Source organism: Zootoca vivipara, chromosome 2 (genome assembly GCF_963506605.1).
Source record: "Zootoca vivipara chromosome 2, rZooViv1.1, whole genome shotgun sequence".
In the NCBI taxonomy this organism is placed as follows: Eukaryota; Metazoa; Chordata; class Lepidosauria; order Squamata; family Lacertidae; genus Zootoca; species Zootoca vivipara.
In genome coordinates this window covers 61357-86484 of record NC_083277.1, presented here as the reverse complement: position 1 = coordinate 86484, position 25128 = coordinate 61357, and the positions used below count along the sequence as shown (strand labels likewise).

The following is a 25128-nucleotide window of genomic DNA, read 5'->3' as shown; positions in this document are numbered from 1 at the left end:
CAATCCAGCGGACAGAGGTAGAAGGACATGATTAAATGTGGTAGTGAGATTTCTTAAAAAAATAAAAAATAGAATGAACTCTCTGTGTGGAATGGGGAAGGGAATTAACCCTTGGGATTGGCTTCCCATGAAAGAAATTAATCAGCATTAGACTCCCTATTAAAAAAAGATACAATGGGCCAAATTCTTTTTTAGCGTTTAATAGAGTGAGTTGCTACCAGAGGTGGTAGTTCTTTGGGAACTTAAAAACCTAGTAACGTGCAGATCAGTGAAATTTGATGCTTCAGATTGGGGTACCAATTGGAGCACTGGTTTCATTTATTTGCAAATGCATTCTTGTCAATGCAAATGACAGATCCTTCTTACTAAAAAGAAAAGTTTCCTGGATTGTGACTCTTCCAGCTCATTAAATTAAATCAGCCTCCTTTCTAGTGTCCCGGGGGGCTTGGCTTGCCTATTTCCAAAACACACCTCTCTCCCGCGAGCTTCCGTTGCAGTAAGGGAGTCAACACTCCACTGCATTATCAACTTTTGCAGACTTTTAATAAGGCCCCTGTATGCTGTTGTGCAAAGTATACTTTTAAAAGCAACTTGTCATTAGCCAACTTTGCAAATGGCAATACCCTAGATAGGCAATTATTTTTGTTATGAAGTGCAGGAAACTTCCACACTCCACTGTCTGATTTCTCATGGAGCTGGTTGGAGAGTTATGGCTGAATCAACCAAGAGCAGTCAATGTACTGCCCTCCGGCCGATGACCACAGTGGTTGGGGCGGATGGGATTGTGGTCCAAAGCATCGGGAGGGCGACAGGTTCTCCATCCCTGCTCTAAAGCCACAACCCCCTGATGTCTTTTACTAAGGGACAATTCACACAAAACCAGCTCAGATATTGGTGCCATGGGTGAGGAACTGGTAGGGTCAACATCGGGACTTGGTAGCGTCTGGCACTTTCAAGGCCCATGGTCCAGCAGGGGGCCAACTGCACAGCCTCCTGGCCCTGCTCTTCCTCCTATTTGCTCTGACTGCCTTTTCACCTGCCTTCCCCCTGGATAACGGTGTCATAGAATCATAGAGTTGGAAGAGACCACAAGGGCCATCCAGTCCAACCCCCTGCCAAGCAGGAAACACCATCAAAGCATTCCTGACAGAAGGCTGTCAAGCCTCTGCTTAAAGACCTCCAAAGAAGGAGACTCCACCACACTGCTTGGTAGCAAATTCCACTGCCGAACAGCTCTTACTGTCAGGAAGTTCTTCCTAAAGTTGAGGTGGAATCTTCTTTCTTGTACTGTAGTTTGAATCCATTGCTCCGTGTCCGCTTCTCTGGAGCAGCAGAAAACAACCTTTCACCCTCCTCTATATGACATCCTTTTATATACAGTGGTACCTCAGTTTATGAACACAATTGGTTCCGGAAGTCTGTTCATAAACTGAAGCTTTCATAAACTGAAGCGAACTTTCCCATTGAAAGTAATGGAAAGTGGATTAATCCGTTCCAGATGGGTCCGCGGCGTTCATAAACTGAAAATTCGTAAACTGAGGTGTTCATAAACCGAGGTACCACTGTATTTGAACATGGCTATCATATCACCCCTTAACCTTCTCTTCTCCAGGCTAAACATACCCAGCTCCCTAAGCCGTTCCTCCTAAGGCATCGTTTCCAGGCCTTTGACCATTTTGGTTGCCCTCCTCTGGACACGTTCCAGCTTGTCAGTATCCTTCTTGAACTGTGGTGCCCAGAACTGGACACAGTACTCCAGGTGAGGTCTGACCAGAGCAGAATGCAGGAAAAGTGGGCAGGAAAGCAGAGGGACAGTGATGACATGGACATGGAGGTGGAGGTGGGACTGCTTGGGGAGGCAGCCTCCGAGGGCCTCTTGCTTGGGAATGCACTAAAATCTGGAGTCTACCCATTGCTATTGGACACCAATGTTGTTGCATGAACAGGATATTGCCAGGAATACACCCTACAAACTGCAATCATGCCATGGTGGTAACACTGTGTGATGGTGGATGGAATAGTTAGATTAGAGAAGCTCAATCAATCAAGTGTTGACTAGGGTCAACGAACTATTAAACAGAGTACAAAATGCAAAGTAATTTGGAACCCCATCCTCAGTAGAACTGAATATGAATGATTAAAAGTGGCCTTAGGAACTCACCATCATAGCAAATCTGAGAGATATTGGGAATAATTCAATGTTGTGCAAAGTCGATTGTTCTGTTCGGCACAAGCATTTCAGCATGTCAGACAGAATGATCTGCCCTCTGCTCCCCCTGCAAGCTGTCTGGGGGTTCTCCCCCCCCAGCCAATTTTGGGTGCAGAGGACACTTTGGGGAGGAGGGGGATAAAAAGTCCTTGCAAAAGGACTCCACTGATGAATCCCACCCATTACAGCATGCAGATATATTGACAGCTGGTTGGTAATCAATTTAGAAGACACCTCAAGGAAGATACTTAAAATGTTAATAATAATAATAATAATAATAATAATAATAATAATAATAATAATAATAATTTATTTATATCCTGCCCATCTGGCCGGGTTCCCCCAGCCACTCTGGGTGGCTTCCAACAAAATATTAAAATACAGAAATCCATCAAACATTAAAAGCTTCCCTAAACAGGGCTGCCTTGAGATGCCTTCTAAAGGTCTGGTAATTGTTGTTCTCTTTGACCTCTGGTGGGAGGGCATTCCACAGGGCGGGCGCCACCACCGAGAAGGCCCTCTGCCTGGTTCCCTGTAACTTGGCTTCTCGTAGCGAGGGAACCGCCAGAAGGCCCTCGGTGCTGAACCTCAGTGTCCGGGCAGAGCGAAGGGAGTGGAGACGCTCCTTCAGGTATACTGGACCAAGGCCGTTTACGGCTTTAAAGGTCAGCACCAACACTTTGAACTGTGCTCGGAAACGTACTGGGAGCCAGTGTAGATCTCTCAGGACAGGTGTTATGTGGTCTCGGCGGCCGCTCCCAGTCACCAGTCTAGCTGCCGCATTCTGGATTAGTTGTAGTTTCCGGGTCACCTTCAAAGGTAGCCCCACATAGAGCACATTGCAGTGAGAGATAACTAGAGCATGCACCACTCTGGAGAGACAGTCTGCAGGCAGGTAGGATCTCAGCCTGCGTACCAGATGGAGCTGATAGACAGCTGCCCTGGACACAGAATTGACCTGCGCCAAAATGACTCCCAGGCTGTGCACCTGGTCCTTCAGGGGCACAGTTACCCCATTCAGGACCAGGGAGTCCCCCACACCTGCCCGCCTCCTGTCCCCCACAAACAGTACTTCTGTCTTGTCAGGATTCAACCTCAATCCGTTAGCCGCCATCCATCCTCCAACCGCCTCCAGACACTCACAGAGGACCCTCACTGCCTTCACTGGTTCTGATTTGAAAGAGAGGTAGAGCTGGGTATCGTCCGCATACTGATTAACACCCAGCCCAAACCCCCTGATGATCTCTGGGAATATGCAGGTAACCTTGGAAGGGACAGCACATGGAAGAATCCCGACCAAGCCTATGAAGAGGCGTGTAGTGGTGATAGGGGATTCCCTACTGAGGGGTACAGAAGCAGTGATCTGTGGGCCCGACAAGATGTCTCAAGAGGTGTGCTGTCTACCCAGGGCCAAGATCAAAGATGTAACAGAACGGCTGCGAGGAATCATAAAACCTACTGACAAATACCCTCTTCCCCTCTGAAGGGAGGTGGGACCGATTCAGATGGCCCACCCTTGCCACTTTTGTTTAGTCGTTTAGTCGTGTCCGACTCTTCGTGACCCCATGGACCATAGCACGCCAGGCACTCCTGTCTTCCACTGCCTCCTGCAGTTTGGTCAAACTCATGTTCGTAGCTTCGAGAACACTGTCCAACCATCTCGTCCTCTGTCGTCCCCTTCTCCTAGTGCCCTCAATCTTTCCCAACATCAGGGTCTTGCCACTTAATGGATACAAATGGTTTCCAGAGAGTCGTAGGTGATGTTTTATCCCATGTTGATGGCCTTTCAGCTGATTCCATGGTGGCCCACTGGAATGCAGGGTTAACCAGGGCTATCGACTGTCTGGCTCCGAAGCGCCCTCTCTGATTGATGGCCCCGTGGTTTTCCCCAGAGCTGAGGGCAATGAAAGAATTGCTGAGACTGCTAGAACACCAGTGGCAGAAAATGCATTCTGAATTGGACCGGACACAGGTTAGAGCTCAACATCGAGCCTACCAAGTGGCGATAGTGATGGCAAAGAGGACCTTCTTCACTGCCTCTATTGCATCGGCAGAAAACAGCAGCAGGAGACTCTTTCAGGTGGTTCGCAAGCCAACGGAACCACCTTTGCCATAGGGGCCTGGTAAGGACCCCAAGAACTCCTGCAGTGATTTTGCTAGGTTTTTTGCAGATCACGTCGCTCAGACCCACTGAAAGAGACCGTTATTAAACCACTTCTTTAAAAAAAAACATATTTAGAACCAGCCAATATGGCCAACTATCGCCCAGGCTGAAATCTTCCATTCTTGGGCAAAGTGATTGAGCGGGTGGTTGCTGAACAACTCCAGGCATGCCTGGAAGAAGCGGACCATTTGGATCCCTTCCAGTTCAGGCCTCATCATGGGACTGAAACTGCCTTGGCTGCGCTGGTTGATGATCTCCGGCGGGCTAGGGACAAAGGTGAAAGCTGTTTCCTAGTTCTGCTGGCTCTCTCAGCGGCCTTTGATACCATCTACTATAATATCCTTCTGGACCGTCTAGAGGGGCTGGGAGCTGGGGGCACTGTCATACAGTAGTTCCGCTCCTTCCTCCTGGGCCGTGTCCAGAAAGTAGTGTTGAGGCAATGAGTGTTCAGACCCCTGGGCTCTCACTTGTGGGGGTCCTCTCCCCCATGCTTTTTAACATCTATTTGAAGCCGCTGGGAGAAATCATCAGGGGGTTTGGGCTGGGTATTCATCAGTATGCGGATGATACATCTCTTTTAAATCAGAACCAGTGAAGACTTCCTGGTCCTGAATGGGGTACCTGTGCCCCTGAAGGACCAGGTGCGCAGCCTGGGAGTCATTTTGGACTCGCAGCTGTCCATGGAGGCGCAGGTCAATTCTGTGTCCAGGGCAGCTGTCTATCAGCTCCATCTGGTACGCAGGATGAGACCCTACCTGCCCGCGGACTGTCTCGCCAGAGTGGTGCATGATCTAGTTATCTCTCGCTTGGACTACTGTAATGCGCTCTACATGGGGCTACCTTTGATGGTGACCGGGAAACTACAATTAATCCAGAATGCGGCAGCTAGACTGGTGGCTGGGAGTAGCTGCGCTGAGACCACATAACACCAGTCCTGAAAGACCTACATTGGCTCCCAGTATGTTTCCAAGCACAATGCAAAGTGTTGGTGCTGACCTTTAAAGCCTTAAATGGCCTCAGCCCAGGAAACCTGAAGAAGCATCTCCACCCCCATTGTTCTGCCCGGACACTGAGGTCCAGCGCCGAGGGCCTTCTGGCGGTTCCCTCACTGCAAGAAGTGAGGTTACGGGGAACCAGGCAGAGGGCCTTCTTGGTGGTGGCGCCTGCCCTGTGGAACGCCCTCCCATTAGATGTCAAGGAAATAAGCAACCATCCTACTTTTAAAAGACATCTGAAGGCAGCCCTGTTTAGGGAAGTTTTTCGTGTTTGATGTTTTATCATGTTTTTAATATTCTGTTGGGAGCTGCCCAGAGTGGCTGCGGAAACACAGCCAGATGGGCAGGGTATAAATAAATAATTAAATAAAAAAATAAAAAAATTGAAATACTGAAGTGTAAACTGTGATGTATGATTGAAGGAGGTGCACTGCCTTGCCTTGCACATTGCAGGCTGTGCTGACGTCCCAAGACATAAATCCGCCACTGCAGAACTGCATAGATGGTACCCCTGGATTTAAGAAAAGCCACCATTTATTAAAGCCAGCCTGCCTGCCTTTCGAAAACAGAATAGAGAGAGCCTCGAAAACCAAAGGCCTTTTTTCAGCTGCACTGACTAAAATACGACTTCAATTAAAGCTTTAGTCAATCTACTGATTAATATTAGCAGCCCTAATTTCGTGTGTTTGAATTTTGATGCGGCATTTAAGTGCTGGCTCCTAAGTTTTTTAAAAAATAATTTATATTTTGAGCTGGCTGGGACACAATGAGGAGGAAAAATGGAAACAAAATCTAAAGAACACACATTATTTTGGAGTGATATTTCAAGCTATAACTACGGTAACATTTTAACATGTAATCAATACACTACCAAACTTTAAAACATTTTAAAGAATTTTAATGAATATATAAATAAGAATTAAACACATTTACAGCTTTAGAAATATCACCAACATCATAATTGTTTCAGAAAAAATAGCATACGTTTTTGATTTATGAATCAAATAAAATGCAATTGGAAGTCAAGTCTGCAGGTTTTCCCAAGCTATAACTTTGTTTGCTGAATGCTGTTTTGACATTTCTTTGCCAGCTCACTTTGCTTCACAACATTTGCATTATCCACTGAAATACCTATTTTTGCATGAGATCTACCCAGTCACAGGGTAGTTATGAAGATGAGCTTGAAAGAAAAGTGCTGGATCAGAATATCGGACTGTATGTTCATGTTATCTGCATGGGATCTACCAGTCAGATCCAATGCAGATAACTTGAACATACAGTCTAATATTCAGCACTTTTCTTTCAAGCTCATCTTCATAACTGTCTTGCGACTGGGTAGATCTCATGCAGAAAAAAATTGTGCTAACACAATACGACTTGTTGCTCCCTAGATCTGCTCTGGAGGGTTCAGGAACCCTCAGAATATATGGTAGCATTGTCTAGCCCACATTTTACCAGCTTCTTTCTTGTAAAGAAGCTGGTAAAATGCGGGCTACACAATGCTACCATTCAGTGGATTTGTAACTGGCTGGCTGACCGAACCCAAAGGGTGCTCATCAATGGCTCCTCCTCATCCTGGAGAGTAGTGACTAGTGGGGTGCCACAGGGTCTTGGGCCCAGTGTTATTCAACATCTTTATCAATGACTTGGATGATGGGCTTGAGGACATCCTGAGCAAGTTTGCAGACGACACCAAATTGGGAGGGGTGGCTAATACCCCAGAGGACAGGATCAGACTTCAAAATGACCTTAACAGATTAGACAACTGGGCCAAAGCAAACAAGATGAATTTTAACAAGGAGAAATGTAAGGTACTACACTTGGGGGGGGGGGGAATGAAAGGCACAAATACAGGATGGGTGACACCTGGCTTGAGAGCAGTACATGTGAAAAGGATCTAGGAGTCTTGGTAGACTACAAACTTGACATGAGTCAGCAGTGTGATGCAGCAGCTAAAAAAGCCAATGCAATTCTGGGCTGCATCAATAGGAGTATAGCATCTAGATCAAGGGAAGTAATAGTACCACTGTATTCTGCTCTGGTCAGACCTCACCTGGAGTACTGTGTCCAGTTCTGGGCACCACAGTTCAAGAAGGATATTGACAAGCTGGAACGTGTCCAGAGGAGGGCAACCAAAATGGTCAAAGGCCTGGAAATGATGCCTTATGAGGAACGGCTTGGGGAGCTGGGTATGTTTAGCCTGGAGAAGAGAAGGTTAAGGGGCGATATGATATATAAAAGGATGTCATATAGAGGAGGGAGAAAGGTTGTTTTCTGCTGCTCCAGAGAAGTGGACACGGAGCAATGGATTCAAGCTACAAGAAAGAAGATTCCACCTAAACATTAGGAAGAACTCCCTGACAGTAAGAGCTGTTCGGCAGTGGAATTTGCTACCAAGGAGTGTGGTGGAGTCTCCTTCTTTGGAGGTCTTTAAGCAGAGGCTTGACAGGCATATGCCAAGAATGCTTTGATGGTGTTTCCTGCTTGGCAGGGGGTTGGACTGGATGGCCCTTGTGGTCTCTTCCAACTCTAGGATTCTATGATTTAGGGATGCATGGGGGGAGGTGAAGACTGGTGAAGTCTTACTGCTGGCAGAATGTCCTCCTTAGTCCAATGTTGAATGCAAACCAGAGATTTGCAAACTGCATTGCAAAACAAATAAACCCACAAAAATATCAGAAAGCTTCACTTACTAGCATTCAAGCCAAGTGAGTTAAGCAGCACCCTATTCTCTGTTAGCCAGTTCTCTTTGAGTCCCTTGCACTTTAAGTTGAAGCACCAGAGCTCAGCTATGGCTAATATACCAGGCAGATTCCTGTACAGGCCCCTTCTCCACAATCTGTAGGCCACGTCACACAAGGCTTTCTCTAAACATTTCCAAAACCTGGCCAACATTTCCAAACCTGGTCGCCTCCAGGTGTCTTGGGAGCTTGTGTGTCAATGACCGTCACCCGCCTGGAGTAAATAAGACACAAGGACACATGATTTTAGGTTAATGGGTAAAATAAGGCCACAGCTTTATTGGTTATAGCATGTGAGTGGCATTGGCTTAGGCACTGGACAGGAACACAACACGTGACTCCACCCGTCCGGTGTGGAGACACTTAAAGGTACCCCTGAGAACTCGCCACACTGCCCGGGGCTGATGGGGACTGTAGTCCAAAACATGCACAGGAGACACAAGTTTGGTGAAGGCTGGTGCACCTCATGTGAATGGAGATCATGTGAACATGTCTTGTGCCCTCTTGGGAACTTGTAGGGACTGCTGTAACGCAGGTTTGGAGCAAAGCAGAAAATCCCGGGGTGGTGGATAATATTTGAATCCTGTTCATTATTACATTCCTCTTTTCAGCCTGTGTAGAAAAAGCGTCCCTTATTCATTTTCACCCCTGAGAGTCGAATAACATTCCATTTTTCCCTTGAGCCATAACAGAAGTTCAGCATAAAAAGGAATCACAGCCTTCTTTGGTATAGGAACAGGAAGAGATTGCCAGGTTCCCAGCGCCAGCTCAGATTCTGACATGTCTGAAAGCTTGGCAGCTCAGTCTTGCCAGGGTTGCAAATATGTCCCGTGTCACAGAAACGCCTAGAAGGGCATCATCTTTGGTCCAAATGGTGACGGACCCACTGTTTTCAGACATGGGTACCCCAATCTCACACTTTATAGACACTGACAGGAGCAGAGCAGTTATTGAAGGCTTGTGCCATTTCAGCCCCATTCCTGAAGAGGCAGCAAGCCCAGGAGGTATCGGATCAGTCCCTTCAAGCAGTAAGGAAACAAGCACTTGAGGGGATCTTAATTTACTGCACGACAGGAAAAGAAGACTTGTACCAAGAACAGATCGCCCATAGATCAAGGCACAGAGGAGACTGACCCATAACAGCGCCCTCCCTCCACAGATGTGCTTTACAATCTTTCGTGAGCATTGCACAGCAGTGAAAATCAAACATTTGTCCTTCTGGCAACCAGCAGTGCTACTCGAAACGGCTGCCTTGGGAGGTGTTGCCGTTTGTCCCATTACCCTGGAGACACAGAGGAATGGTCTCAAGTTAAGAGGCAGGCCCTACTGCTTGAGGAAACAATCCCCTCGCCCCTTATTTCGCCTGCCCAAGGGCATGTATAGCTGCATTTTCCAGCACATCCACCTTCTGGCCCTCCTTTCCTGGCATCACCACGTGATTCAGCATCGCCTGCGCCACAGTCACGGTAGGGACAGAAAGGGCCGTGGGGAAGACAAGGGCTACCACTCCGAGGCATTTCTGGGCCATCCACTCGGCCGGCCGAGACTCCTGGCGATCACACAGCAGCACTCTGCAGGAGACAGAAGGAGAAAACCATTTCCTTTCGGTTGTCTGATGTCACCAGGTATCACCGTTGCTCAGAATGGTGACTTCTGGAAGGCAACAGATAGCACATTGGAGCATAGCTGCCAAGTACCCCGTTTCTCCGGGAAACCCCCGATTTTACTTACCTTTTCTCGGTGGTCCCCCGTATCACTTCGTCTCCCATTTTTCTCCGTTATTTTCTCCTGCCGGCGGCCTTTTTGTCTTCTTTCCGATTTGCCCTTCTATGGGCACAAAAATGGCCGCCGCCGGCTTCAAAAGTCGCATCTACACATGTCCGGAAGTGCATAGATGCAACTTCCGGTGTCGGCCATTTTTGGTGCCCATAGATGGGCGGAGCGACACCGGAAGTTGTGTCGACGCACTTCCTGACATGCGTACAAGCGGCTTTCGAAGCCGCCGGCCGCCATTTTTGGTGCCCATAGAAGGGCAAAGCGACACCGGAAGTTACGTCGACGCAACTTCCGGTGTCACACGGCTGCCGATCCCGGATTCTGCAGTCCGGGACTTGGAAGGTAAGCATTGGAGATCTTTTAGAGTTATGAGCAAGCAGGGAGGGAGAGGCTGCGTCTAGCACGGCCATTTCTGAAGACAGCAAGACCAGTGAATCATATATAAGACCAAGTGTATTGGATTCATGACAGTGAAGGCAGTAATTTTTCAGACAGGACATATTAAGTATCTGCCTCAGGCCCCAGCACGGAAGGTATAAAGTGGTTCCAGCGTAGGGGCCCCTGCACTCCTGCTGAAACAGCAACCCAGTTTATACAGAGGTGAGGGCTACTGGTTTGGGAGTTATTATTTACTTATATTTATCTGTCACTTACTACAAAGAAACTGTCTCCAAGTGACTTGCTTTTATTTAAAAAAAGCATTTCAAATATATGAAAGGATGTCATATGGAGGAGGGAGAAAGATTGTTTTCTGCTGCTCCAGAGAAGCGGACACGGAGCAATGGATTCAAACTTCAAGAAAGAAGATTCCACCTCAACATTAGGAAGAACTTCCTGACAGTAAGAGCTGTTCGGCAGTGGAATTTGCTACCAAGGAGTGTGGTGGAGTCTCCTTCTTTGGAGATCTTTAAGCAGAGGCTTGACAGGCATATGTCAAGAATGCTTTGATGGTGTTTCCTGCTTGGCAGGGGGTTGGACTGGATGGCCCTTGTGGTCTCTTCCAACTCTATGATTCTATGATTCATAAAATAAAATTTAAAAAAATCCTTCCAGTAGCACCTTAGAGACCAACTAAGTTTGCCATTGGGATGAGCTTTCGTGTGCATGCACACTTCTTCAGATATCTACTGGAAGGAATTTTTTTATTATAGTTTTTGTTTCGACTACGTCAGACCAACACGGCTACCTACCTGTAACTTTAAAAAAGCATATAAGATTAAAATCCAAATACTTCAGAAGATAAAAACATTATCAACTAAAAGTGCTCATTCTGCGATAACATGAAAAGCCACATCCCACCTAACTGAAGTAATAACTCCCAATTAAGAGAGAAATGCCTGAGTGAATAGGAATGTCTTCACAGTAAAGGCGCTAGCTACATCTTTCTGGGGAGATAATTCTCGAGTCAGGGAGCCACCACTGAGAAGGCCTGGTCTTGTGTTGCCACCCTCCACACCCCAGATAATGAATGCAGGGTCTAGGCAGGTTAATGAAGGGAAAGGGGCAGCCCCCCAGGTAAGGCAATGCACTGGCGTGATCTAACCAGGAGGCAGACAACGGAAGCTAGGCTCTCTTTCTCCAGATGAAGTCACAGCTGGGCCACCAGCTGGAACTCATGGAAGACACTCCATGCCACCAAGGCCTCCAGTGATATGAGTAGATCCAGAAGTAACTCCACATTGTGCATCTGCTTCTATAGAGACCACATAACACCGGTCTTGAAAGACCTGCATTGGCCCCCAGTACGTTTCCGAGCACAATTCAAAGTGTTGGTGTTGACCTTTAAAGCCCTAAATGGCCTCGGTCCGGTATACCCGAAGGAGCATCTCCACCTCCATCGTTCTGCCCAGACACTGAGGTCCAGTGCCGAGGGCCTTCTGGCGGTTCCCTCCCTGCGAGAAATGAGGTTACAGGGAACCAGGCAGAGGGCCTTCTCGGTGGTGGCGCCCGCCCTGTGGAATGCCCTCCCACCGGATGTCAAAGAGAAAAACAACTACCAGACTTTTAGAAGACATCTGAAGGCAGCCCTGCTTAGGGAAGCTTTTAATCTTTAAGAAATTGTTGTTGTTGTTGTTTAGTCGTTTAGTCGTGTCCGACTCTTCGTGACCCCATGGACCATAGCACGCCAGGCACTCCTGTCTTGCACTGCCTCCCGTAGTTTGGTCAAACTCATGTTCGTAGCTTCGAGAACACTGTCCAACCATCTTGTCCTCTGTCGTCCCCTTCTCCTAGTGCCCTCAATCTTTCCCAACATCAGGGTCTTTTCCAAGGATTCTTCTCATCTCATGAGGTGGCCAAAGTATTGGAGCCTCAGCTTCACGATCTGTCCTTCCAGGGAGCACTCAGGGCTGATTTCCTTAAGAATGGATAGGTTTGATCTTCTAGCAGTCCATGGGACTCTCAAGAGTCTCCTCCAGCACCATAATTCAAAAGCATCAATTCTTCGGCGATCAGCCTTCTTTATGGTCCAGCTCTCACTTCCATACATCACTACTGGGAAAACCATAGCTTTAACTATACGGACCTTTGTAGGCAAGGTGATGTCTGCTTTTTAAGATGCTGTCTAGGTTTGTCATTGCTTTTCTCCCAAGAAGCAGGCGTCTTTTAATTTCGTGACTGCTGTCACCATCTGCAGGGATCAAGGAGCCCAAGAAAGTAAAATCTCTCACTGCCTCCATTTCTTCCCCTTCTATTTGCCAGGAGGTGATGGGACCAGTGGCCATGATCTTGGTTTTTTTGATGTTGAGCTTCAGACCATATTTTGCGCTCTCCTCTTTCACCCTCATTAAAAGGTTCTTTAATTCCTCCTCACTTTCTGCCATCAAGGTTGTGTCATCTGCATATCTGAGGTTGTTGATATTTCTTCCGGCAATCTTAATTCCGGCTTGGGATTCATCTAGTCCAGCCTTTCGCATGATGAATTCTGCATATAAGTTAAATAAGCAGGGAGACAATATACAACCTTGTCGTACTCCTTTCCCAATTTTGAACCAATCAGTTGTTCCATATCCAGTTCTAACTGTAGCTTCTTGTCCCACATAGAGATTTCTCAGGAGACAGATGAGGTGATCAGGCACTCCCATTTCTTTAAGAACTTGCCATAGTTTGCTGTGGTCGACACAGTCAAAGGCTTTTGCATAGTCAATGAAGCAGAAGTAGACGTTTTTCTGGAACTCTCTAGCTTTCTCCATAATCCAGCGCATGTTTGCTATTTGGTCTCTGGTTCCTCTGCCCTTTCGAAATCCAGCTTGCACTTCTGGGAGTTCTCGGTCCAGAAATTAGTGTATTTTAATATTTCTATTGGAAGCCGCCCAGAGTGGCTGGGGAAACCCAGCCAGATGGGTGGGGTATAAATAAATTATTATTATTATTATTATTATTATTTATTAATATTAATATTATCACCATCATCATCTTTAAGAAATTAGTGTATTTTAATATTTCTGTTGGAAGCCGCCCAGAGTGGCTGGGGAAACCCAGCCAGATGGGCGGGGTATAAATAAATTATTATTATTATTATTATTATTATTATTATTTATTAATATTAATATTATCACCATCATCATCTTTAAGAAATTAGTGTATTTTAATATTTCTGTTGGAAGCCGCCCAGAGTGGCTGGGGAAACCCAGCCAGATGGGCGGGGTATAAATAAATTATTATTATTATTATTATTATTATTATTATGGGAGTGCAACCCCATCCATAACAGGTTGAACCCCACCTATTCAGTCCAAGGAACCTCCATTAAAAGTGACTCCATCTTATCTGAATGAAGAATCATAGAATCCTAGAGTTGGAAGAGACCACAAGGGCCATCCAGTCCAACTCCCTGCCAAGCAGGAAACACCATCAAAGCATTCTTGACATATGCCTGTCAAGCCTCTGCTTAAAGATCTCCAAAGAATGAGACTCCACCACACTCCTTGGTAGCAAATTCCACTGCCGAACAGCTCTTACTGTCAGGAAGTTCTTCCTAATGTTTAGGTGGAATCTTTCTTGTAGTTTGAATCCATTGCTCCGTGTCCGCTTCTCTGGAGCAGCAGAAAACAATCTTTCTCCCTCCTCCATATGAAATCCTTTTATATATTTGAACATGGCTATCATATCACCCCTTAACCTTCTCTTCTCCAGGCTAAACACACCTGCAGAAATAGAGTTGCAAATCATCTGCAAATTAATGGCAACACACTCCACATTCCCTTCCAGTGGTTTCATGCAGATTTTAAACAGCATGGAAGATAAAGGAACCCCTGTGGCAGCTCACATCTCCCGAGCACAACCCTCTGGAGACGGCCATACAAACAGGACCAGGACCACTGTCAAGTGCCACTACCTACTGCCAATTCAGCTGCTCCAGAAGACTGAAAGAGAAGCAACAAAGATACTCAAACAGGATGACCAAGGCAGTTTCTGTCTAAACCAGGCCTAAACCCAGGTGGAAATTGGTCTCGTCCAAAAGAGCCTGGATCTGGTTAGGGACAATTCCCTCGAGAAAAGCTGGAACGCCCAACAGGATAGGAATGGCCCCATCTATATCATAATGCGCACTTAGCCACTGTTGGGAGTAAAATGATGCCAGGCGAGCTGTTGCAACAAGAGCCAGGGTTATGTGGGAGGGCTGAACGTGGAACTCGGGCGATCAAGATTCAAATATCTGTTCAGCCACAAAACTCACTGGGGAGGCCTCTGGTAAGTCAGTATCCTGGATTCCAAGTGGCCTCACCGTTTGAGCGGATTGTGTCATAACCTCATACCTGTGACCCTGGGCTTCCTATGATGATGATGATAATAATAATAATAATAATAATAATAATAATAATAATAATAATAATTTGTTATTTATACCCTGCCCATCTGGCTGAGTTTCCCCAGACACTCTGGGCGGCTTCCAACAGAACACCAAAATGCTATAATCTATTAAACATTAAAAGCCTCCCTAAACAGGGCTGCCTTCAGATGTCTTCTAAAAGTCTGGTAGTTGTTTATTTCCTTGACATCTGGTGGGAGGATGTTCCACAGGGCGGGCGCCACCACCGAGAAGGCCCTCTGCCTGGTTCCCTGTAACTTGGCTTCTCACAGGGAGGGAACCGCCAGAAGGCCCTTGGCACTGGACCTCAGTGTCCAGGCAGAACGATGGGGGTGGAGATGCTCCTTCAGGTATACTGGAGATGGAAAGATGTCTTATCCGCAGGTCACATTGGCTTGGAGCCTCCTCACGTCCACACACTGTGCTTTGGGACCTGCTCCCGAGTAGACATCAAGACAGGAGTTGACTAGTTTGTGCCTGTTGGGAGGAGGAGGTTCAAATACGCAGATCTGCAGGGGTGGGTGGGTCAATGCACAGAAGTGTAACCCGCCCCCAAGCGCTACAGGCTCCTCTGTGATGTGCCCACCAACCCCTCATCATCCCAAAATGGTCAAAGGCCTGGAAACAAACAAAGGGCAACCAAAATGGTCAAAGGCCTGGAAGCAATGCCTTATGAGGAACAGCTTAGGGAGCTGGGTATGTTTAGCCTGGAGAAGAGAAGGTTAAGGGGTGATATGATAGATAAATATATGAAAGGATGTCACATGGAGGAGGGAGAAAGGTTGTTTTCTGCTGCTCCAGAGAAGCGGACACGGAGCAATGGATTCAAGCTACAAGAAAGAAGATTCCACCTAAACATTAGGAAGAACTTCCTGACAGTAAGGGCTGTTCAGCAGTGGAATTTGCTGCCAAGAAGTGTGGTGGAGTCTCCTTCTTTGGAGGTCTTTAAGCAGAGGCTTGACAGGCATATGTCAAGAATGCTTTGATGGTGTTTCCTGCTCGGCAGGGGGTTGGACTGGATGGCCCTTGTGGTCTCTTCCAACTCTAGGATTCTATGATTCTATGATCCCCACAACAGCCGTCAATAGTTGAGTGCTTTTCCTTCTATCCCATCCACACATCCCCAATCTATATACAAACAAACAAACACTTTGTAGTACTTACGCTGGTCTAAAAATGGAGCAACGGTCAAAGCCAACTGCTTGGACCCTGTCCTCTGCTTCACCCTGTATGGGAAGAGGAAATGAAAGATGAAAGTTTTACCCTGCACTTTTAACAGAGATTCATTTTTCTAGGGTGGTTAACACAGTACCGTAGTGAGAAACAAGAGGTAACATTCAAAATATTACTGTTATTATTGATAATACAATGAAACTAAGACGGCAAATTAAAAACAATCTGAAACATCAACAGCCAATTTAAAGAGTGTAAAATCAAGTTGCTCCAAGTTTGATAATATTTCACTTTTTAAGAGACTGGGAAAACAACTTGTTTGGATTTTTATCTGGGACCTAAAATGTATTAGAATGTAGGGATTAAAACCAGTATTTTGAATTGAACCTGAAAACTCACTGGGAGCCAGTAGAGTTGTTTCTATGCAGGCAAGATATGATCGTTTTGCCTGATTCCTGTTCGCAACCTAGCAGTATTCAGGACTGTCTTCCATACTGTCTTCAAAGGCAGCCCTATGAAAAGCACACTGCAGGAATCCAGCTTCAAAATTACCAGGGCAGGGGCAGCTGATGAAGCAAAACTAGAATCATAGAATCGTAGAGTTGGAAGAGACCACAAGGGCCATCCAGTCCAACCCCCTGCCAAGCAGGAAACACCATCAAAGCATTCCTGACAGATGGCTGTCAAGCCTCTGTTTAAGATCTCCAAAGAATGAGACTCCACCACACTCCTTGGTAGCAAATTCCACTGCCGAACAGCTCTTACTGTCAGAAAGTTCTTCCTAATGTTTAGGTGGAATCTTCTTTCTTGAAATTTGAATCCATTGCTCCGTGTCCGCTTCTCTGGAGCAGCAGAAAACAATCTTTCGCCCCCCTCCATATGACATCCTTTCATATATTTCAACATGGCTATCATATCACCCCTTAACCTTCTCTTCTCCAGGCTAAACATACCCAGCTCCCTAAGCCGTTCCTCATAAGGCATTGTTTCCAGGCCTTTGACCATTTTGGTTGCCCTCCTCTGGACACGTTCCAGCTTGTCAGTATCCTTCTTGAACTGTGGTGCCCAGAACTTGACACAGTACTCCAGGTGAGGTCTGACCAGAGCAGAATACAGTGGTACTATTACTTCCCTTGATCTAGATGCTATACTCCTCTTGATGCAGCCCAGAATTGCATTGGCTTTTTGAGCTGCTGCATCACACTGCTGACTCATGTCAAGTTTGTGGTCTACCAAGACTCCTAGATCCTTTTCACATGTACTGCTCTCAAGCCAGGTGTCACCCATCCTGTATTTGTGCCTTTCATTATTATTATTTTTGCCCAAGTGTAGTACCTTACATTTCTCCTTGTTAAAATTCATCTTGTTTGCTTTGGGCCAGTTGTCTAATCTGTTGAGGTCATTTTGAAGTGTGATCCTGTCCTCTGGGGTATTAGCCACCCCTCCCAATTTGGTGTCATCTGCAAACTTGCTCAGGATGCCCTCAAGCCCATCATCCAAGTCATTGATAAAGATGTTGAATAAGACTGGGCCCCTATACACCGTAAAGTACACCAGGTCCAAACTCTGTTCAGGAGTGCAGCTGCTCCTGGCGGAGCTGGCCTAAGCCTAGCAGAGGGGAAACGAGCCTTTAAAACGGGGTTTGAGTAACACTTCCCTTTTCATCAGAGTAACTTAGACTAGGTTGCCAGGTCATGAGACTGAGCTGCATGGGCTGAGGAGCCCTCCCTCCCCCTCTTGCCCCACCACATCCCTTCATTAGGGCTTACATTGCCTTCGGATCTACAGCACACCATATTATGGCCAGGATACTGACCTTGACCTCTTCATTTTGAACCACAAACACTGTGTTGCTTCTGGGTTGTGTGTGTGTGTGTGCCCGTGCGTGTAGCGCTGAGAGTGTCAGGCCAGGACTGGGGAGACCCAGGTTCAAATTCTCCCTCAGCCATGAAAACTACGTGATGATCATGGACCAGTTACTAATCTCTCTCGGCTAACATACCCCAGAGGGCTTTTGTGAAAGTTAAATGCTCTGGGGGAGGGAGCTAAAACCCTGTAAACCACCATGAACCACCTTGGAGGAAAGGTAATAAATAATAATCATAATAATCATAATCATAATAATAGCTTCTGCTAATATCCAGAATATCAGTAGAATGAAGAGCAGAGCCTAGAGTCACAGCCATCTGAACATAAAATTAAAACCTAGAACTTGGCGTTTAAGGACAGAATTCAGAACTGTTCAGAAAACTGGCGTCTCCTCCCATACATTGATTACTTCATTTTGAAAGACAAGTCAAGAGCTGAAGAACCTGTGGCTCACCCAATGTTGCTGGACTGCAACTCAGGGCTGATAAGCGCTGGAGTCTGGCAACATCTGGAGGGCCAGAGGGTCCCCCCCCCCCAGGACTAGGCTCTCTCCAACAAGACACACCTTAACCCGGAGGTAGAGGAGGCGGCTGGAGCTATTGGCCCCCTTGCTCGACTGCAGGACAAAGTGGTGACAGCCGCCAGCTTTGGCGAGTTTTGCCGAGTGCTCAACGTAGTCGCGGTCGACCCGCACAAATCCATCCTGCAGGCCAGAGAAAGTAACATTTATTGATTTGGAAAGCCTCTCTATTCCAAAGGGTAAGGGTGACTCAAGCCATATTTAAATACCAATAATTTTCACTCAGTGGGTTGAACTAGCAGGCGACAGCTAGTGCAGGGCAAAACTTGGACTGGAAAGACCTGTCAAAAAAATAAAAATAAAAATAAAATTCCTTCCAGTAGCACCTTAGAGACCAACTAAGTTTGTCATAGGTATGAGCTTTCGTGTGCATGCGAAGTGTGCATGCATACGAAAGCTCATACCTATGACAAATTTAGTTGGTCTCTAAGGTGCTACTGGAAGGAATTATTATTTTTTGACTATGTCAGACCAACACGGCTGCCTACCTGTAACTGGAAAGACCTGTGTTCAAGTTGGGCAAGCTAGTCTTTCTCTCAGTGCAGTGTACCTCGCAGGGTTGTTGTGAACAAAGAATAAGATAACCTCATGCAACTTGGAAGAAATGTTGTGCACATATGTAATGAATGAACAACTCCTATTGCATCCTCAACAAGGTTACCCTATTCTGCCAAGGTCCCAAACACTCCCATTTCACCCTCACAGCTCTCAGACACAAAGGAGAAGAAAACAAGCATTAGGCCACACCAAAGTGCTTGGCTGGCTGCTTCACGCAGCTCCCATTTCCCTTTACTCCGGAGACAGGAGGCCACTTTTCCTTTTGAGCAGGGGTAGGCAACCTAAGGCCCGGGGGCCGGATGCGGCCCAATCACCTTCTCAATCCGGCCCACGGACGGTCCAGGAATCAGCGTGTTTTTACATGAGTAGAATGTGTCCTTTTATTTAAAATGCATCTCTGGGTTATCTGTGGGGCATAGGAATTCGTTCATTCCCCCCCCCCCCACGGCTGAAAAAGGTTGCTGACCCCTGCTTTTGAGAAAGCTTCTAGGGATCACATGCCAGTGGCAGAAATGTGCGGAACAAGAGATGTGAATTTTACGTTTGCCTACTAGGCTAGTTTCTTCGCAGGCCACTCTCCATCCTCCATGCAGGCAAGCAAGAAGCACCACCAGGAGATGGGGCTTGGGGGCGGGGGCTGTGGAGGGTGTGTGGCCTGGGGAGATGATCACGGGACCAATACAGGTGCTTGAATGGCTCTATTTGAATCATAGAATCATAGAGTTGGAAGAGACCACGAGGGCCATCCAGTCCAACCCCCTGCCAAGCAGGAAACACCATCAAAGCATTCCTGACAGATGGCTGTCAAGCCTCTGCTTAAAGACCTCCAAAGAAGGAGACTCCACCACACTCCTTGGCAGCAAATTCCACTGCCGAACAGCTCTTACTGTCAGGAAGTTCTTCCTAAGGTTTAGGTGGAATCTTCTTTCTTGAAGTTCGAATCCATTGCTCCGTGTCCGCTTCTCTGGAGCAGCAGAAAACAATCTTTCTCCCTCCTCCATATGACATCCTTTCATATATTTGAACATGGCTATCATATCACCCCTTAACCTTCTCTTCTCCAGGCTAAACATACCCAGCTCCCTAAGCCGTTCCTCATAAGGCATCGTTTCCAGGCCTTTGACCATTTTGGTTGCCCTCCTCTGGACACGTTCCAGTTTGTCAGTCTCCTTCTTGAACTGTGGCGCCCAGAACTGGACGCAGTACTCCAGGTGAGGTCTGACCAGAGCAGAATACAGTGGTACTATTACTTCCCTTGATCTAGATGCTATACTCCTATTGATGCAGCCCAGAATTGCATTGGCTTTTTGAGCTGCTGCATCACACTGCTGACTCATGTCAAGTTTGTGGTCTACCAAGACTCCTTGATCCTTTTCACATGTACTGCTCTCAAGCCAGGTGTCTCCCATCCTGTATTTGTGCCTTTCATTTTTTTTTGCCCAAGTGTAGTACCTTACATTTGGCTCCTGACCTGAGGCTCCCCATGGCTGTGTGGGCCTTGCCACCTTCCTCAGTTCCTGCCACCCACAAAATTGTTGCTCACCACTCCGGCTTTGGCCTTTGTTGTCCCCAGGCAGCAAAACCCAACATCATGGCCTTGGAAGGCAGCCGCCGATTCATCCAGTTTCTCAAAGTCAACAACTTCTTGCGACTGGGATGCAGAGCACGAGAGGAGACAAAAGAAGGGGGGAAACAAGATGCAAATCTTCAAATAATAAAATGACCCAGGTGCAGAAATGGAGCTTCAAACACATAAGTAAACTCACTTCTATCTCCTGGTATAGCTAAATTTAGATTTGGATTAAGATAAATTACAGGTGGAACATAGTTGATGCATTGAAGAATAGAAATAGTTGTGAGATACCGGTAATGAAAAAATGTATTAGAATGATTTAGGATAATAAATGAAAATTGCTTAATTTGGAGTTAAAAATGGACCCAGTGTGAGGGGAATTGAGGAAGTCTACAATGTTAATGTAATTAAAATGTTAGATTTGATATGTTTTTCTTTTTTATGTTTTTATTCCTGGTTTTTTTAATGTTTTTTTTCTTTTTGTTTTTGTGAATTTTTGTAATTTGGAATGTTAGAAAATCAATAAATATTATTTGGGGGGGGAAAACAGAAAAACAAAACAAAAGTGGGACAATGAACCAACAAACCCCAAACATTTGTGCTATGAAAAAGCATGGGATTTCAGTAGGAAATACAGTACAGGGTATGCACTAACTAGAAATGAAGCAGCACGATTGCCCCCAAACACCTGCAGGGGCAAAAAGTACGGAAAGGAGGATGGCGCATGACTAGCCCAAGAGCATCATGAGCACAAATGCAACATGAATGAGCCCTGAAAAGGATACCTGGAGGAGCCCTGGTGTGGTCTAGTGGTGGAAAAGTCAGGCAAGACTTGGAGGAGACCCAGGTTTGAATCCCCAGGAAGCTCAGGGGCTGACCTTAGTTGGAAGAGACCACAAGGGCCATCCAGTCCAACCCCCTGCCAAGCAGGAAACACCATCAAAGCATTCTTGACATATGCCTCTCAAGCCTCTGCTTAAAGACCTCCAAAGAAGGAGACTCCACCACGCTCCTTGGCAGCAAAGTCCACTGCCAAACAGCTCTTACTGTCAGGAGCTGTTCGTCGCCTTTGAATGGACAACCGCCCAGGGGTCCTTTACCTTTACCTTAGCTTAGTCTACCTCACAGGGTTGGTGGGAGGACAAAACAGGGGCGAGGGAAAGAGAATCAGGATCTAGGTTTAAAAAACAACCATGACTTAAGGAACATTTGCTTTCGTTACCACATTGCTGTAAAGCGATCCTTCCATCTTCCGGCGGCCGATAAGGGTAATCTTGGAGAAAAGCTGTTGCCTCAAGAGCTCGGCTAGGAGTTCCTTCCCGGTTTCCCCAGAAGCACCCAAGATGAAACAGGTTTGGTTCTTCTCCCGGAAACTCTTCCGGAAGCTCTTCATTTCTTCTGTGCTGGGGGCAGCCATGCTGTTGGCAGGTCAACGGAGGGGACCACAATCCTATGTAAACGACACACTTACCTGGGGATAAGTCATAAGAGAGTCAGTGGGGTATAGTGGTTAGAGGGTTGAGCTCAGACCTGAGAGGCCCAGGGTTCAAGTCCCTGTTCAGTCATGAAACTCACGGGCTGATCTTGGGCAACTCACAGTCTCTTACAGGGTTGTTGTGAGGATTAAATATGAACATACTTCTAGGGAAGTCATAAGGTAAAGGTAAAGAGACCCCTGACTATTCGGTCCAGTCGTGACCGACTCTGGGGTTGCGCGCTCATCTCGCATTATTGGCCGAGGGAGCCGGCGTACAGCTTCCAGGTCATGTGGCCAGCATGACAAAGCCACTTCTGGCAAACCAGAGCAGCACATGGAAACGCCGTTTACCTTCCCGCTGTAGCAGTTCCTATTTATCTACTTGCATTTTGACGTGCTTTCGAACTGCTAGGTTGGCAGGAGCTGGGACCAAGCAACGGGAGCTCACCCCGTCACAGGGATTCGAACCGCCGACCTTCTGATCAGCAAGCCCTAGGCTCAGTGGTTTAACCCACAGCGCCACCTGGGAAGTCATAGCATTGCTCTATTCTGCCTTGGACACACCAGGAGCCCTGCATACCACAATTTAAGAAGGATATTGACGAGCTGGAAGCTGCTCAGAGGAGGGCAACCAAGATGGTCAAGGGTCTGGAAACCAAGCCTTATGGAGAACGGTTGAAGGAGTTGGTAATGTTTCGCCTGGAAAAGAGGAGGCTGAGAGGAGATAGTGGAGCCCAGGGGCATGCCAGAGGGGCAGTAGACCAGGGCAGGGATTTTTTAGGGTACGTTAATCAGGTGCCCCCCACAGGTGCCCCCTGGTGTAGCGCGGCCCAGTCAGAGGAACCAACGTTTGCGGAGAGGAGCACTTGGCCACATGGGGGCGCCTGTGTGGCAGGTAGGAGGCGCAGCACAACCCTGCTTGGATCTGGGGTGGGGTCACTCTGGCAGGCTTGGCGGCAAGGGCTGGGGTGCCATGGTGGGCTCCTTCACCCTCTACTCCCGCCTTGCCCACATCCCTCCAGCTCACATGTGCCTCCCCAGGCGCCATGAGCTCCTGCAGCGCCACGGCGATAGCCATCTTCAAATATCTAAAGAGCTGTCACAAGGAAGATGGAGCCAGCTTGCTTTCTCCTGGTCTGGAGGGCAGGACTCGAACCAAAGGCTTAAAGTTACAAGAGAGGAGATTCTGACTGAACATCAGGAAGAACTTTCTGACCATAAAAGCTGTGAAGACATAGGAAGGGACTCTCCTTCCTTGGAGGTTTTTGAGCAGCGCTTGGATGGCCATCTGCCAGGGATGCGTTAGTTGAGATTTCTGCAGGAGGGGTTGGACTAGATGACCCTTGGGATCCCTTCTATCTCTACCATTCTAAGAATTTAAGAGCCTCCTGGAGGAGGTGAGAGGCTCATCTAGTCAGGCATCCTGTTCTCAGGTGGCCGTAGGAGGACCTTATTGCAACAGCCTTTATCTCCCCAATTGTCATCTCCAGAAGAGACCCCAAGGGCCATTCAGTCCAACCCCCTGCCAAGCAGGAAACACCATCAAAGCATTCCCGACATATGCCTGTCAAGCCTCTGCTTAAAGACCTCCAAAGAAGGAGACTCCACCACACTCCTTGGTAGCAAATTCCACTGCCGAACAGCTCTTACTGTCAGGAAATTCTGCCTAATGTTTAGGTGGAATCTTCTTTCTTGTAGTTTGACTCCATTGCTTCTCTGGAGCAGCAGAAAACAACCTTTCTCCCTCCTCTATATGGCATCCTTTTATATATTTGAACATGGCTATCATATCACCCCTTAACCTTCTCTTCTCCAGGCTAAACATACCCAGCTCCCTAAGCCGTTCCTCATAAGGCATCGTTTCCAGGCCTTTGACCATTTTGGTTGCCCTCTTCTGGACACGTTACAGCTTGTCAGTATCCTTCTTGAACTGTGGTGCCCAGAACTGGACACAGTACTCCAGGTGAGGTCTGACCAGAGCAGAATACAGTGGGACTACACAAATCCGAAGGGGTGTCCCTCCCTGAGACGGTGCGATGGCGCCTTCCACCCCTCCTGCCAGCAACTCCTGCGGGTGCCAAGCACATGGCTCTGCTTTCCTTGGCACATCAGTTCAGCTGAGAGAGGCTGCTGCTGACACAGCGCTTGGGCTTCACCCTCCGAGGCGCACTCCATTGTCTCTCCGCCCTCCGCCCGCCCCCCGCTGCGTCTCGGCCCCGCCCTCTTCCGTCACCCCAGATCCTCCTCCGCGTCGCCAGGTGCGGCCGCGCCTAGATTGCCCTCGGGGACGAAGGGGGTCGGCCGGGGGGGGCAGCACCGGCTCCTGCCCCCAGATCCCCCCGAGGGGCACCCCCTCCCCCCTGGCTCCTCTCCCGGGGGCAGTTTCGTTGCACAAAGCCCCTCCCCCCCCCCGCCACTCACCGGCCGAGAGCAGAGCGGAGAAGCGGGCGCCGCTCTTCCCTTTCTCCGAGGGGGGGGGAGCGCGCGGGGGACGCATGCGCACGTGGCGGGCCTCGCCCTCTCCGCCTCCTGCGCGGGATTGGAGAGCGGCGAGGCAGCAGCCCGTCACGAGGCGAGGGGCACCCAGAGCCATCTAGTCCACCCCCGCAAAGACAGGGAAATGTTTCAGGATGAGCTGCGCATTTCCCCCCATTTCAACCGCCCCGTCGGTGCTAATCTCGCGGCATCTTTAGGCTGATTCGTCTTCGCTTTTATTTGGGGTTTATTTTCCGTATTCTTTATCGTTTGACTGGTCCCGGAAACGCGTTTGCATCGGAGAATGAAATCTTAACAAAATGATCGCGAGCCTTTGCCTCCACCCAAGGAACTTTTTGGGGGGCAGGGCAAAGGGGGGCAGCGGGGCCGCTCCCCCATCCACAAATATTGCTGAATTTAGTGTTATAGAAAGAGCAGTTTTTTCTTATATTAGGAGCATTATCTGAGGTTCTCTGCCCCCTCCCCAGCACAGGCCTCCCCCACCTCCGCAATATCCTTTATATGGGGTATTTATACCCATGATTTCCCAAGAAAAGCTCAGCAACTTTGATTTCCTAAAAAATACCTACCCCCTAACAAAAATCCTGGCTACGCCCATGGGGTCGGATCATGAAACTGGTTGAACTTAATAATAATAATAATTATCATCATCATCATTTATTATTTTATTTATACCCCGCCCATCTGGCTGCATTTCCCCAGTCACT

At 47.6% G+C, this 25128-nt stretch overlaps 1 protein-coding gene across 2 annotated transcripts; it reads right to left on the bottom strand.

The window, feature by feature from the left end:
• Nucleotides 1-8353: 8353 nt before the first annotated feature.
• On the bottom strand, nt 8354-24406 carry HTATIP2 (HIV-1 Tat interactive protein 2). 2 transcript variants are annotated; one of them, XM_060271083.1, is made up of 7 exons: nt 24347-24406; nt 21671-21919; nt 20419-20526; nt 18303-18440; nt 15860-15921; nt 9515-9680; nt 8354-8721 (listed from the first exon to the last, which is right to left on the bottom strand). In XM_060271083.1, the coding sequence occupies exons 2-7, from the start codon at nt 21863-21865 to the stop codon at nt 8473-8475; spliced, it is 918 nt and encodes a 305-aa protein (XP_060127066.1). In that variant the 5' UTR covers nt 21866-21919; nt 24347-24406; the 3' UTR covers nt 8354-8472. The 2 variants fall into 2 exon arrangements, with proteins under 2 accessions (XP_060127066.1, XP_060127067.1); XM_060271084.1 differs by having other exon boundaries at nt 8580-9680.
• Between the last annotated feature and the right edge of the window lie 722 nt (nt 24407-25128).

Coding starts and splice junctions, on each gene's coding strand:
- HTATIP2 (XM_060271083.1), bottom strand. CDS start 21,865: ATGGCTGCCCCCAGCACAGAAGAAATGAAGAGCTTCCGGAAGAGTTTC. Junction 20,527..21,670: donor GATCGCTTTACAGCAATGTG/GTAACGAAAGCA, acceptor TCTGCATCCCAG/TCGCAAGAAGTTGTTGACTT. Junction 15,922..18,302: donor TCCTCTACCTCCGGGTTAAG/GTGTGTCTTGTT, acceptor CTTCCCATACAG/GGTGAAGCAGAGGACAGGGT.